The sequence below is a fragment of the Nicotiana tomentosiformis genome, chromosome 3 (genome assembly GCF_000390325.3).
Source record: "Nicotiana tomentosiformis chromosome 3, ASM39032v3, whole genome shotgun sequence".
Lineage (NCBI taxonomy): Eukaryota > Viridiplantae > Streptophyta > Magnoliopsida > Solanales > Solanaceae > Nicotiana > Nicotiana tomentosiformis.
In genome coordinates, this window is record NC_090814.1 from 32,404,738 (window position 1) to 32,420,647 (window position 15,910).

Consider the following 15,910-nt stretch of genomic DNA (forward strand, 5'->3'; position numbering starts at 1 on the left):
TGAGAACGGGCTCAAAGTAAAGGGATACGTATAAACATACATAAAACCCTTCTTATAGAAAGTTACCTGCTACTCCAGGTCAGGAGCGATGATGTTTAAATCTTGACAACCACAATCTTCCTTCACATTAGGCATGCTAGAAGGACGGATGGAGGGAGGATACACGCCAATAACCCATGTTCGGGGGTTAGCAGAAGGGTACTTCTCTTCAAAGTTCTTAGTTGTAATAAGCTTTCTGGGAATGATGGTGCTCACCGTGGGAGGAGCAGCATGATCGACACTTTCTTTGTTCTTTGAAGAAACAAGATTTTTAGAAGAAGAAGCCATATTTAGTAGAAGAAAGTAAGGAATTTCTTTGAAGAGGAAGGGTAAAGAAAGTTAGAAGGAGTTGAGTAAAGAAGTCAAAAAAGTTCTAAGAGGTTGTGAAGTGTAAAAGAAGTAAATTGAAGTGTATAAGTAAAAGAATAGGCGGCTAAAATTGTTGTTATAATTACCTTGAGAATCGGCAAAATTATTGATGAATCATGGGATAACGCGTGTTTGGGGCATTAAATGCGGAGAGACATGCGTCTAATCAAGCGTCAGAAACTTTTCAAAGGGGATCAAAGAATTTCCTGCCAAGAAAGGTATGGGTATCTTCACCAGCTTCCCGGTGACACAATGATGTGCTGCCGAAAAGTAGGGGGACTATCTGTATGCGGTAAAATATGTTCATAGTAAATACTCGCATAATAAAAGTGACACGTGGAGCCGAAGGTAGATGGAGAACGAGACAAATAATAATCAAGTCCGAGGACAACAATCTCGTCTATTCCCGAAGGGAATATTGCTCATAAAGATAAAATAAATGCATGTCACCCGGTAACATTTAATAGAGAATATTCTATGGCATTAAGTACATAGTCCATTGCAAAGAATATGAAATTCATAGCCTGCTGTTACACATTCTTTAATGGCCCCCATAATTGACATTTAAGAAAGGTTTAATCCTAGGACCTTGTTCCCTAGGTGCAACTATAAATAGTGAGTTCAACAGCCATTGTGAGGGAGGAATTTTCTGAGAAACTTATACTATATACTGTTCAAAGCTCAATAATATTCTATCTTTTTGCTTATTAATATTGTTATTGCTGCCTCCGGAAGCTCTGCTCCCGGAAACATGATTCCAGTTGTCTTATTTTGATTTTAACGCTAAGTCTTACATTCTTGCTTAATTTATTTATCATTTCTGGGATCAAATCGATTCACTTGTCTATAAACCACGTATAAATTTAACTATACTATTTTACGAGTAAACAAAAAATTGTATAAAAAAGTTAAAAGATTATAGTAACGACAACATTTACAATAAAACAGAAGTATTTTCTTTTTCTCAATTTTATTTTTTCAATCAAAATGGATGACATAAGACGTGGCTGCCACACTAAACATTAAGATACAAAATAATGTGGGAAAATACCTAGGCTTCCCAATTATAAATCTACAACCAAAAAGCTCAGACTACCAATTCATACTTGACAGGATGAACAATAGACTAAAAGGTTGGAAGGCCAAACTCTTAACATTATCTAGGAGATTAACCCTTATACAATCAACTCTATCAGCCATTCTCATCCACTCTATGCAACTGAATCTCCTTCCAGCTAAGACTAGAAACAATATTGACCGCATCCAGAGAAACTTCCTATAGGGATCTACCAGAGACTACAGGAAAATTCATCATATCAGTTGGGACAAGGTAACATCGTCTAAGCAAGAAGGAGGCCTTGGGCTGTACAAAGCAAGAGGGAGAAATGCAACACTCCTCTCAAGCCTTCTATTTCCAATCCTGAGTCTCTCTGGGCTCAAGTGCTAAAAGGAAAATACCTAAGCGACTCGCGAAGGAATACTATCAGTTATAAAACTAATGCCTCTTACATCTGAAAAAGCAGTGCAAAAGCTTATTTATTATTCTCCAAAGGAATAGCTTGGAATGTGGGAAATAGACAGTATATAAGCACTTGGGAAGATAGATGGATTGTTGGCAAACACATACTAAGAGAATTAATAGAAGGACCCCTAACTAAAGAAGATATCAATACAAACTTGAGCTACTATATTAATAATAAAAATTGGAACCTAGAAGCTCTATCATACGATCCATCAACTACAATTACTGACCTTATAACAAAATCATATATACCCTTCTCTGACAATATAAGTGACTCATTCTTCTGGAAAGAAACAGAAAATGGGAACTTCACAACAAAATCTACATACAACCTCTTTGTTAGGGAAACAGGAACAAACCATTGCTGGATCTGGAAAGCACCATGCCACAACAAGCTCAAAACTTTTTTGTGGCTGCTAGTCCACCAGAGACTCCCCCCTGCAGTTGTCCTGAGCCAAAGAAAAATAATTGACTCTAATAACTGCAAGCATTGTGGGATAGAGGAAAACACAAACCATTTATTTTTCCAATATCCTATGAACAGTGCAATATGGAAATATTTCAACTACAACGTCACACCAACACCAACCTCAAATGAACTAGATTGGATAAAAATGACATGTACCTCTACATTGACCATCAACCAACCAAATTACATAACAATCCCAATGGCAGTTATAACTCCAATAATCCTTTGGCATAAATGGCTTAACCATAACCATAACTACTTCAACAACTGTTCAACCCAAATCGACTGTCATAGAATGTTCACACGCAATGGAATATCTTCACCTCACAAATTATAATTTCAAAAAAACTATCAGCTCGAAAATTCCAATAAAGTGGACACCACCACCACAAAATATCTATAAAACCAATATAGATGGTGCACATAAAAAAAACTCCAACATCGAAGAAGCAGGAGGAATCATCAGAGATTCGGACGGAAACTGGATTGATGGATTCTCTAGCCACATAGTGGCCTCATCACCAATCCAAGGAGAAATTATTGCCTTACAAAAGGGATTGAAACTTGCTTTCAATAAAAATCGAATACCAATTATAGTGGAAACAGACTGCCAGGTATTACTTTTCCTATTATATGACAAAGTTCACAATAAAGCTAATGTTAATTTTCTACATGACTGCAGGTTCTTGCTCGACGCACTGGGCCATCCGGATGTTAGGCATGTCTACCGTGAAGGAAACCAAGTGGCGCACACACTGGCGCAGTATGGGAGCAACTTCGACTCACCTACTAACGATGAGTGTGAAGATCACTTCTGGAATAAACTACCTTTATTTGCTTTCTCTATTTTTTGCAAAAATTTATTAGGGATTGTACCGTTTAAATCTGCCATTCAAGAAGCATTAGAATCCCTTATTTAACTTGCGGGGCAATCAAGGAATAGAATCTACCTGTAATGACACTTCTTAAATTTCTGCATAAATAAAAATCTCGTCTCTTAGCACAAAAAAAAATGGATGACATAAATAGGGAGTAAATAAAGCCACTAATCTTTTCTTCCATAAAAAAAAGAAAAGAAAAGAAACTTTTAACCCTAACTAGATACCTCTGCTTTTCCTAGGGATATGCAAACGCGTGTACACGTCACACTCACTTCGTTCATTCCCAATTTGCAACTCGTTACTCGTCCGTCGCACTTATAAAACCTCTCCAAATCCCTCCTTTACAACATCTCATTTTCCTACTCCTTCCGCCGCCACAATCTCCGCTGTCTCACCGTGTTACGCCGGAGATAGTAAGTCTACCACAATGGCGGCTTCTGCTTCTTCAACTATACTTTTCTCTTCAAAATCATCACGCGACTCTATCTCATGGAAAACCCAGCTCGCTTCGACCTCCGCCTTTGGCATCTCCGGCGTTTCCCTCCGCCGCCGCAGCAGCAGCCACCGTCAGTTCGTCGTTTTCTCCATGGACGCCAAACCTACGGTTCTCGTCGCCGAGAAACTCGGAGAGGCAGGGCTGAACCTTCTAAAGGAATTCGCGAACGTAGATTGCTCATATAACTTGAGCCCCGAGGAGCTGTGCACTAAGATCTCGCTTTGTGATGCGTTGATTGTCCGGAGTGGAACGAAGGTGAGCCGTGAGATCTTTGAATCTTCCGGAGGACGGCTCAAAGTTGTTGGGCGTGCTGGTGTCGGGATTGATAACGTTGATCTTGCAGCGGCGACGGAGCATGGATGCTTAGTGGTTAATGCGCCCACTGCTAATACAGTTGCTGCTGCCGAGCATGGGATCGCTCTTCTCACCGCTATGGCTCGGAATATTGCTCAAGCTGATGCTTCCGTCAAAGCTGGTACGTGTAACTCTTTTAGAGGTGGATCTTTTTTAATTCAAAAAGTTAGTTTACCTCTAAATGTATGTAGTTTAAGCCGGAGTCAGTAGAGGCGTTGTGAAACACATAACCGGTGCCCTGTATCTCTTACGATATTGAGTAGAAATGACATGCCCATGAATATAATTCTCTCTTAGTTTGGTTCTTGAATGTGAATAATATCTTATGAAAGTTGCGATGCAGTATGGTCTCGCATAGCTGATCAGATCTATTTTAAGTTGATCTGAATATGAAAATGTATGCATATATTCTTTATGGTAGTGTGTGTTGCAATTTCTTTGTGGTAAAGAACATTTTTAATTATATTTACCTTCTAAAGAGGTGAACTTGTGATTTTAAGTCACTTGGTTTACCCTTAAAATATGTATGTATTTTAGAAATTTTTCTTAAATATGTATGTTTTAAAAGTTTCCTTAAAATTTCTGGATATGTGTGTTTGGGTGTATTTTGAATTGGAGAGGCTTATATGTGGGATTGGCCTCTGAGTTACTCGATTCAATGATGGAAAGGTTTGATGAGCACTCAATATGAATGGAAGAGTTGATATATTTTGAAGAAACGATTACATCAATGATGGCTAACATATCCCCATAGGGATGGTTGACTGGTTTGGGCATAGGAGTAAGCAGTAAAAAGATCCCAGATTCAAACCCAAGCTACAATCCTTGGTATTTTCTTGTCTGCTCGTCTTAGTTATCAAGTTTGCCCGACACCTGTCATGTGCTTGTAGGATGTATTAGTCTAGGTACGTAAAAGCTGACACCTTCATAAAAAAGATACATAAAGGATAGTTGAGAGCTAATTGGTTATTTGATCTGCTGTCTGCACTAAAGCCACTTCTGTCTCCATCCTTTCTTCCCTTTTTAATTATTTTAATCATAACCCTGAATATTTTTTAATCATAACCCTGATTACGGACCCCTCAATCCAATCTGTCTTTAAGCAGCTTCCTTTTTCTTTTCCTGGACATTTATTTGTTTGGAATAGTTGTCTGAAAATTTTGTTTTCCATGGCTGCTAATAAGTTCCCCTGTTATACTTGTTGCTTTTGCATTTGGAGATGTACCTCTGAATTTTCTTATCATGATATGGTATCCAGGGAAATGGCTGAGGAACAAATATGTTGGTGTCTCCCTGGTAGGCAAAACACTTGCTGTGATGGGTTTTGGGAAGGTTGGATCAGAAGTTGCAAGGCGAGCTAAGGGGCTTGGCATGCATGTTATTGCTCATGACCCATATGCCCCTGCTGACCGTGCACGTGCTATTGGGGTGGAACTTGTGAGCTTTGATGAAGCCCTCACATCTGCTGATTTCATCTCACTTCACATGCCCCTCACCCCTGCTACAAAGAAGATCCTGAATGATGAAACTTTTGCAAAGATGAAAAAGGGTGTACGGATTGTGAATGTTGCTCGTGGGGGTGTGATTGATGAAGAAGCTTTGGTGAGGGCACTTGATGCAGGCATTGTGGCACAGGTCCTGGTTCCTTCATCTATGAGACACCGGAAACATATGAATTAGTTTTTTGTTGAACTATTGCTGTCTCTGTATTTCCCTCAACCTTCATGTCTGTTGGAATATCAAGTGTTCAAAAGCCGTCTTTTGTTATCTTCCACTTTTGCTCTCCATTGCTGGATTTAGACTCTAGAATAGACTTTCTCCTTGAATGTCTTACGTAATTATACTAACATATAAATCCTGTCACAGGCAGCACTTGATGTTTTCACTGTGGAGCCGCCACCAAAAGATAGCAAGTTGATTCAACATGAGAATGTGACTGCAACTCCACATCTTGGTGCTAGTACTATGGAAGCTCAGGTCTGTGCATGACACATTCATGTGTGTCACACTTTTCTTCTAGTTCACACATTTACTAATACTCTTAGAATGATTGTCCAGGAAGGCGTGGCAATTGAGGTAGCGGAAGCAGTTGTTGGTGCTTTGAAAGGGGAGCTCTCTGCTACAGCTGTCAATGCACCTATGGTTCCTGCTGAGGTAAGTGCATTCAATATTTACCAGTTATCACCCTCTTTATTCATAAACCAGAGGGGGAAAAAAGAAGGCTTGAAATAGTACCTTTACTGAATTAGCCTGCCCATGTAGAACCTCTTTCATTTTTCTAATTAACCTGCAATCTGCTTTATTGTAGAGGAGTGCTTATCAACATATAGAAACATTATTTTCTTTTGAGGTGTAGTTGCTAGCGATTCATGGAATTTTGATAAAATAAATGTCTGAATTTTAATGTTTCCTACCTCTCTCATGCAGGTTCTATCAGAGCTGAAGCCTTATGTCGTGCTTGCCGAAAAACTTGGTAGACTTGCTGTCCAGCTAGTTGCAGGTGGAAGTGGTGTGAAATCAGTGAAAGTAACATATGGTTCAGCTAGAGCACCTGATGATCTCGACACAAGACTGCTTCGTGCCATGATAACTAAAGGCTTGATTGAGCCTATTTCCAGTGTTTTCATTAACCTGGTTAATGCAGATTTCACTGCTAAACAAAGGGGACTACGGATAGCTGAAGAACGAATTCTTCTAGATGGTTCACCAGAAAGTCCAGTTGAGTTCATTCAGGTTCAGATTGCCAATGTGGAATCCAAGTTTGCCAGTGCTATTTCTGATTCAGGAGAGATTAGAGTGGAGGGTAGAGTTAAGGATGGAGTCCCTCATTTGACAAAGGTTGGATCTTTTGAAGTGGATGTGAGCTTGGAAGGCAGTATCATTCTTTGCAGCCAGGTTGATCAGCCAGGAATGATTGGAAAAGTTGGCAGCGTCTTGGGAGAGGAGAACGTGAATGTCAGCTTCATGAGTGTTGGAAGGATTGCTCCAAGAAAGCAAGCTGTTATGGCTATTGGGGTGGATGAACAACCCAGCAAGGAGTCACTGAAGAGGATCGGGGAGATTCCTGCCATCCAGGAGTTTGTTTACCTTAAATTATAGGGTTGTACTATCATTTTCGGATTTTTTTGAAATCTCTTTGAAGCCAATTTTGGTGATTCTGTTGTTCACTAGTAGTATAGTGTAGGATAATAAACAATTCGGCTGTGCGATTAGAGGTATTTACTACATTGAGTTTTCAACTTGACATTATGTATTGGCCCCAAGTCATCCGTGACACTTGATCTAAGATATGTTCAATTGAACACTTCTAGACTCTAGTACTTAAAATTTTGTTCCTATTAAACACTTTTTTGATAATCGACAAAGAAATAAAGAGTAATACACTTGCCAATGATGTGGCAAAGTAACCAAGTACCAATGACATTTGGTATTTGGGTCCAAATAATAATTTTAAAAAACGAATATGAGGGAAAAAAGAAAATAAAAAGCCCTAATTCTAAACCCCACCCCCACTCATCTAAACCCCCCTTTCTTCTGCTAAACCCATCATCACCCTCCCCGCCACCGACTTTGACCCACTTTTTTTCTTTTTTTCTGCTTGTCTTTGCTTTTTTAATTTAATTAGTTTCCAATTTTAGATTTAATTTTTTTGTATTTTATCTATTATTTTCTAAAAAAAGAGAGATAAGGGGGAGAGAAAGAGAGTGGTGGGTCTCCATTTTTTCCGGTGAACAAGGTGGTAGTGTTCATATTTAAAGAAAAAGGAGGAGATGGTGGCGGCAGTAATAACAAATTTGAACATAAAGCGAAGGTGGTAGTAAAAAAGGTGAGGTGACTGAAAAAAAGAAGAAAAGAACGAAGGGTGAATAATTGTAGTGGTGGTGGTGGCGGCGGCGGCGGCGAGGATAGTGGTGGATGGTGGAGAAGTTGTGGCATAGGAAGAATAAAGAAGAGATTTTCAAACCAAAAAAAATGATAAATGTGTTATAAGAAAAATTAAATTATGGTGGATGTCTATCTTCCTCCATGATCTTCCTCTCAAATGCTTAATGACATATTCAATGACACATTTCTTCATTTTTCGTGCCTATATAAAGACAGTGTAATAGATAAAAGACACACAATTGAAGAAGAAATAAAATCTCTTCCTTCTCTCTATCTCCATTTCTTGTTCATGTTTTACTAAATTGCTTTTATTTCATAACACGTTATTAGCACGAGACTCTACCGTCTCAAGAAGCTCTTTGAGAAGACTAAGGTATAATTTTTCTCCTCTTTTAACTATAACTGATATTATGAAAAGAAAGTTCGTTGCCCTTGAAATTTCGGGAAAGAACTATATGACATGGGTATTGGATGCTGAAATCCATTTAGATGCAATGAGTCTTGGAGACGCCATTAAAGATAGAAATAAAGCATCTACCCAAGGTTGTGCTAATACCTTGATTTTCTTGCGCCATCACCTTGACGAAGGGTTGAAAATAGAATATCTCACAGTCAAAGATCCACTTGTTTTGTGGAATGGCTTAAAGGAAAGATATGACAACTTAAAGTTGGTTACTCTTCCACAAGCACAATATGATTGAGCTCATCTGAGGTTCCAAGACTTTAAGTCTGTTTCTGAATATAATTCTGCGATGTTCAGAATTACTTCTAAATTGAAACTCTGTGCAGATAGTATCAGTGACTATGATATGCTTGAAAACATGCTCACAATGTTTCATGCCTCCAATATGGTCTTGCAACAGCAGTACCGAGAGAAAGGTTTCAAGAAATACTCTGAGTTGATTTCTCTTCTCCTTGTGGCTGAACGAAACGACTTGCTTATGAGAAATCACGAAAATCGACCAACTGGGTCTACACCATTGCCTAAAGTGGATGAGGTGTATTCTCATTATGCTAAGCGTGAAAAAGGTCGTGGCCCTGTTCGTGGTCGTGTCCAAGGAAAAAAATTTTCTAGTGTTAATCATTCCCCAAAGAAAAATAACTTCCAAAAGTGGAAAGGGAAAGATGAGAAGCCAAAGGTAAAGGGTTCAGAAACTGAATGCTATCGTTGCGGTGGAAAAGGGCATTGGGCAAATATTTGTCACATACCAAAATATTTGGTTAAGCTTTATCAAGCATCTCTAAAGAATAAAGGCCCTAAAACTAATTTTGTGTATGACAATGAATTTGACATTACCCACCTGGATGTGGCAAACTTCTTTGAGCACCCTGATGAAAAAATAGACCACTTGATCAGTGATGGATCCGTGGTTAAAGATGATTGAGTAGTTTGATTAATTTTTTTTTTTTACATATTCGTAGTAACTAGTGAATAAACATCATGTAATCACACTTCTTTACATGAGTAGTAGTCATTAGTATTAATTAGTACTATATATTTTATGAAATAGTGTTAGTTCGTTTTAATTAAATATAGTTCTAGTATTCTATAACAGATTTGTACGCACTTATAATATTTGTGTTCAAGGTTTGCCAGCCTATAATATTTGTGTTCAAGTAGATGATTTTTCTAAAACATACTTGTTGGTAAAATTATTTGACACTGTTTTGTTGTTTCTTAAACGTCAATTTTTAAAGCAAATGAATAGAAATGACTTGCGTCATATTTATAGCTTGCGTCATTGATTCACGTAATTAGCTATTTCTCTCTGCACATATATTTAATTCTCAATATGTATCCCTTAATTATTTCAACCAACTTATAACTTCTATACCTTTGAGTATTTATACTGGTTGGAGAGTTTGACTTAGTATTTATCTGAGTTTTCTCGAAATTGCATTAAAAGGTCATTATTGAATAATTAGTTTAAATTTATTTTTTTTCTTTTTTTCTAAAAATACTAATATTTATTCATATACTTCTTTTATACGTAAAACCATGGTAAGCAAATATGGATATCTCTCAAAGCAAACTTGGATCAAAGTTCAATTGTAAAAATATTTGCTTAATTGATTCATGTACGACACATACAATATTCAAAGAGAAAAAATATTTCTCTCATTTAAGTATTTGTAAGGCAGATGTTACTACAATTTCTGGTAGTAGTAATCTAATTGAAGGCTCTGGAAGAGCTACTATAACTCTGCCTAATAGAACAATACTTATCATAGCGAATGTAATGTTCTCCTCTAAGTTCAAGAGGAACTTGTTGAGTTTTAAAGATATCCGTCGAAATGGATTTCATATTGAGACAATAGATAAAAATAATCTCGAATATCTCATCATTACCAAGAATGTCTCTGGCCAGAAAAAGGGTTATTGAGAAGTTCTCATCTTTATCTTGTGGCATGTATTGGACAAGAATTAGTGCAATTAAGGCACATTCTATCGTAAACCAAAAGGTTACTGATTCCAATACTTTTATACTTTGGCATGATCGATTGGGACATCCTGGATCAATTATGATGAGATGAATTATAGAAAACTCAAATAGGCATCCATTAAAGAATTTAAAGATTCTTTTAAATAATGAATTTTCTTGCACTTCTTGTTATCAAGACAAGTTAATTATTAAACCATCACCAATAAAGGTTGGGATTGAGTCACATGCGTTCTTGGAACGTATACAAGGGGATATTTGTGGACCTATTCACCCACCTAGTGGGTAGTTTAGATATTTTATGGTTTTAATAGATGCATCTTCTAGATGGTCTCATGTATGCCTATTGTCATCTCACAACCTGGCGTTTGCAAAATTAATGGCACAAATAATTTGATTACGGGCACAGTTTTCCGATAATTCAATTAAGTCTATTCGACTTGATAATGCTGCTGAGTTTTCATCCCAAGCATTTAATGATTATTGCTTATCAATTTGGATAAAAGTGGAACTTCCTGTAGCTCATGTTCACACTCAAAATGGTCTTGCAAAGTCTTTGATTAAACATCTGCAATTGATAGTAAGACCGTTACTCATGAAAACGAGATTACCCACTTCTGTTTGGGGTCATACCATTTTGCATGCAGCAATGCTAGTTCGTTTAAACAGACAAATTATCATAAATATTCCCTGTTGCAATTAGTTTTGGGTCATGAATCTAATATATACCATTTAAGAATTTTTGGGTGCGCAGTATATGTGCCTATATTACAGCCATATCGCACCAAGATGGGTCCCCAAAGAAGGCTAGGAATATATGTTGGGTTTGAATCTCCCTCAATTATTCGCTATCTCGAAACATTAACGGAAGATTTGTTCACTGCTCGATTTGCATATTGTCGATTCGATGAGGCATTTTTTCCAAAATTAGGGGGAGAAATTGGTGAAATCAAACGGAAAATTTCGTGGAAAAATCCATCAATGTCTCATCTTGATCCACGTGCCTCTATTTGTGAAAAAGAGGTGCAAAAGGTTATTCATTTGCAGAAAATAGCAAATCAAATGCCAGACGCATTTACGGATCTGAAAAGGATAACGAAATCACATATCCCTGCAGAGAATGTTCCAATCTGTATTGATGTCCCTATTGGACAATCTTCTAGTGTCATAACTAATGAGTCAAAAGAACGCCTAAAGCGTGGCAGACCATTGGGTTCTAATGATCAAAATCCTAGAAAAAGAAAAATTAATGATCAAGATAACACTACGAATGAGTCTCATAAATAAACCCATGATTTAACTAATACTGAGATTCATGAGGAAATCAATGAGACTGAGACTCAAGAAAATAAGGAACTATCAATAAACCCAATCGATATTGAGACATATTTGAATCGATTGAATATAGTGGTGGATTATGTCTTTTCATACAATGTTGCATCTAGAATTATGCAAGATAATGAGGATCTTGAACCTCAATCTGTTGGAGAATGTCGACAAAGACGTGATTGGCTAAAATGGCAAGAAGCAATCCAATCTGAGTTGGATTCACTTGCGAAACGTGAAATATTTGGGTCTGTAGTCCAAACACCTAATGGTGTTAAAGCTGTTGGCTATAAATGGGTCTTTGTACGTAAAAGGAATGAGAAAAATAAGGTAGAAAGATATAAGGCACGCCCTGTTGCACAAGAATTTTCACAAAGGCCTGGTGTCGTTTATGAAGCGACGTATTCTCCTGTTATGGATGATATAATGTTCCGTTATCTCATTAGTTTTGCTGTCCATGAAAAGCTTGACATGTATTTGGATGTGGTTACAGCTTACCTTTATGGCTCACTTGATAATGAGATATACATGAAAATTCCCGAGGGATTTAAAATACTTAACGCACATAATTCAAAGTCCCGGAAAATATTTTCAATCAAATTGCAAAGATCTTTGTATGGTCTAAAGCAATCAGGAAGAATATGGTATAACCGCCTTAATGAGTATTTATTAAAGGAAGGTTATATAAATGATGCCATTTGTCCATGTATTTTTATAAAGAAAATAACATCGGAGTTTGTTGTACTTGTTGTATATGTTGATGACATAAACCTTATTGGAACTCCTACAGAACTCCAAAAGGCAATTGATTATTTAAATAAGGATTTCGAGATAAAAGATCTCGGAAAGACAAAATTATGTCTTGATTTGCAAATTGAACATTTGGCAAACGAAACTTTTGTTCATAAATCTGCCTACATAGAAAAGGTATTAAAACGGTTTTACATGGATGGAGCACATTCATTAAGTACTCCGATGATTGTTTGATCACTTGATGTGAATAAGGACCTGTTCCGACCTCAAGAAAAGAATGAAGAACTTTTTGGTCCTGAAGTACCATATCTTAGTGCAATTGGTGCACTAATGTATCTTGCTAATACTACAAAGCCTAACATAATTTTTTAGTTAATGTCTTATCAAGATATAGCTCTGCTCCTACAAGGAGATATTGGAATGTAATTAAACACATATTGCGATATCTAAAAGGGACTATCGATATGGGCTTATTTTATGTCAATGATTGCAGTACCGATCTTGTTGGTTATACTGATGCTGGGTATTTATCTGACCCACACAAGGCTCGATCTCAAACAGGCTATATGTTTACATGTGGAGGCACTGCAATATCTTGGCGATCGACTAAGCAATCAATCATGGATACTTCATCTAATCATGCTGAGATAATTATTATTCATGAAGCAAGTCGAGAATGTGTATGGTTGAGGTCTATAATACACCTTATTCGAGACAAATATGGTTTAAAGTGTGACAAACTACCCATAATTTTGTATGAAGACAATGCAGCATGCATAGCCCAATTGAAGGGAGGATTCATAAAAGGAGATAGGACAAAGCACATTTCACCAAAGTTATTTTTGACACATGATCTTCAAAATAATGGTGATATCAATATGCAACAGATCCGTTCAAGTGATAATATAGCTGATTTGTTCACCTGTAACACCCCAGAAAATTTTAAAGTATTTAAGCGCTATTAAGAAAGTTAATATGCGCTAATTATATTATTTTATGTGCAGACAAGGGCTATTATAAGAATTATATCAATTGATTATGATAAATTATGTATGAGGTACATTAAGAATAGTTTATGGTCTAAGAAAAGCCCCAATGCTAAGTCAAGTTGAAAATTTTATGATAGGATAAAGTTTCAAGTGAGTTCGCACAAGACCTAACTTAAAACGAGAATACCTATCTTTATATGAAGAGTTATTTGGCATATTACCTATCAAAAGAAAGGTCTATGTGTCTAGTTTCCAACGCTTCAAACCGTTCGTCATTTGGACACTCCTACAAGAAGTTATGACCAAATTACCAAAAGCTAGATCTGTGATCAATTTCGCGACCGCAAAACGGTTCCGCGGACCGCATACGCATCGCAAAGTGGAGCAGAGACGGGAATTTTTTTTAAAAAAATATTATGTTGTCGCATAATTGTCGATTATGTTGTCGCATAATCATTATGCTATCGCATAATTGTCGATTATGTTGTCGCATAATTGATTATGCTGCAATTCTGCTGCACACAAAACTATTATGCTATAGCATAATTGCGCCACATAATTGACTTCGGGGTCATTTTTGGAAATTTTCATATCCGATCCAATTTTGATATTGTCACGACCCAAACTAACCCATGTCATGATGGCGCCTACCGTGGAATTAGGCAAGCCGACTCATTTCCAAAACAAACCGATATTTTCATTTTTAAAGATAAGTTTCAATGCTATTCAACATAAAAACCTTCGTAAAGGAGTTCAAGTCAAAACGAAAGTTCGAAAAAGAAAATCCTGACATCGGGGTGTCACTAATCATGAGCATCTACTACAATCTTTCTAACAATATCAAGGCTAACTCAGCATGAAAAATAGCTAAATACAACTAGAGGAAGATAAGAGAGAGAAGAGCAGGGGCTGCGATCGCCAAACAACTACCTTGCTATCTCCGAGAAAAATCTGCAACCAGAATAATCAACAACCGCTACCGTGTCCAGCTACACCTGGATCTTCACACAAGGTGTAAGGAGTAACGTGAGTATGCCAAATAAGTAAGTAACAACAATAAATAAAAACTGAGCAGTAGTGACGAGCAATAAAGAATATCAAGTTCATATCACAAATATTCAGTAAAGTAAAGCATGCTTTAAAAAAATCAGTGTTTGAATCAAATCATCTCGATTAAACCCGGTTCCAGTAAAAATCATTTAAAGATATTTTTTCAACAGTTTTTCAAATAAAGGCTCAATGCAAAGATGAGCAAAAATGATGAAATCATAAACAGCCCCTCGGGCAAACCTCACAGTCACTCGTGCCACTCGGGCATACCTTACAATCATTCTTGCCACTCGGGCATACCTCACAATCACTCATGCCTCACAGTCACTCAGCACTCGGCACTCGCACTCAGTAGGTACCTGCGCTCACTGGAGGTGTGTACAGACTCCGGAGGGGCTCTTTCAGCCCAAGCGCTATATCAAGCTAAATCATGGCATAGATCACTCAGGCCCTCGGCCTATATCAAACATGCTACGGTGTGTAGCCTGATCCCATAAATATCCTCACAAATCAGGCTCTCGGCCTCACTCAGTCATAAACCTCTCAAGCGACTCGGGCATTTCAGTAAAAACAGGGCATTCGGCCCAAAACAACATTTATATGTATCAAAATAGAGTCATAAAACTGAGTTATGCAGTAAACAAGTATAACCATTACTGAGTATAGATTTTCAATCAAAAACAGTGAGAGGATAGTAAGAAAAGGCCCCTAAGGGTCCAAACAGCACTGGCACAAGGCCCAAACATGGCATTCAGCCCAATTTACAGAAACTCTTTCTAAAACATATAAGTATCATATAATTTCCACAAAATATACAACTTTACAGTTCCTACGGGACGGACCAAGTCACAATCCCCAACAGTGCACGCCCACACGCCCGTCACCTAATGTGCGTCACCCCAAAATAGTAGAATGATACAAAAATCCGGGGTTTCATACCTGAGGACTAGATTTACAATCGTTACTTACCTCAAACCGGTCAAATCTCTACCCCGCAATGCTCTAGCCTCTGGACTCGGCCTCCAAATGCTCCGAATCTATTCACAATCAGTACAATACCATCAATATGCGCTAATGGAATGAATTTCACAAGAAAAGCTACAAAATTAGACCAAAACCCGAAATTGGCTCAAACCCGGCCCCCGGGCCCACGTCTCGAAATCCAACAAAATTTACAAAACTAGAAATCCCATTCACTCACGAGTCTAACCATACCAAATTCATCAAAATCCGACATCGTTTGGTCCTTCAAATCCTTAAATTACTTCTCCAAAAATCCCAAGCCCTAACCCCTCATTTTCACTAATTACATGGTTAAACAACGAAAAATCACCAT

The 15,910-nt window shown here is 37.5% G+C and overlaps 2 protein-coding genes across 2 annotated transcripts; both read left to right on the forward strand.

The window, feature by feature from the left end:
• Positions 1 to 3,555: 3,555 nt before the first annotated feature.
• LOC104086700 (D-3-phosphoglycerate dehydrogenase 1, chloroplastic-like) lies at positions 3,556 to 7,434 on the forward strand. Its single transcript, XM_009591018.4, has 5 exons — positions 3,556 to 4,251; positions 5,389 to 5,765; positions 5,997 to 6,107; positions 6,189 to 6,284; positions 6,558 to 7,434. The coding sequence occupies exons 1-5, from the start codon at positions 3,708 to 3,710 to the stop codon at positions 7,227 to 7,229; spliced, it is 1,800 nt and encodes a 599-aa protein (XP_009589313.1). The 5' UTR covers positions 3,556 to 3,707; the 3' UTR covers positions 7,230 to 7,434.
• A 1,036-nt stretch (positions 7,435 to 8,470) lies between these two features.
• On the forward strand, positions 8,471 to 9,400 carry LOC104086704 (uncharacterized). The gene is made up of 2 exons (XM_009591020.2): positions 8,471 to 8,682; positions 8,776 to 9,400. Exons 1-2 carry the CDS (start codon positions 8,471 to 8,473, stop codon positions 9,398 to 9,400), a joined length of 837 nt encoding a protein of 278 aa, XP_009589315.2.
• The last annotated feature ends 6,510 nt before the right edge of the window (positions 9,401 to 15,910 follow it).

Coding starts and splice junctions, on each gene's coding strand:
- LOC104086700 (XM_009591018.4), top strand. CDS start 3,708: ATGGCGGCTTCTGCTTCTTCAACTATACTTTTCTCTTCAAAATCATCA. Junction 5,766..5,996: donor ATGCAGGCATTGTGGCACAG/GTCCTGGTTCCT, acceptor ATCCTGTCACAG/GCAGCACTTGATGTTTTCAC. Junction 6,285..6,557: donor CACCTATGGTTCCTGCTGAG/GTAAGTGCATTC, acceptor TCTCTCATGCAG/GTTCTATCAGAGCTGAAGCC.
- LOC104086704 (XM_009591020.2), top strand. CDS start 8,471: ATGACATGGGTATTGGATGCTGAAATCCATTTAGATGCAATGAGTCTT. Junction 8,683..8,775: donor GAAAGATATGACAACTTAAA/GTTGGTTACTCT, acceptor TGCGATGTTCAG/AATTACTTCTAAATTGAAAC.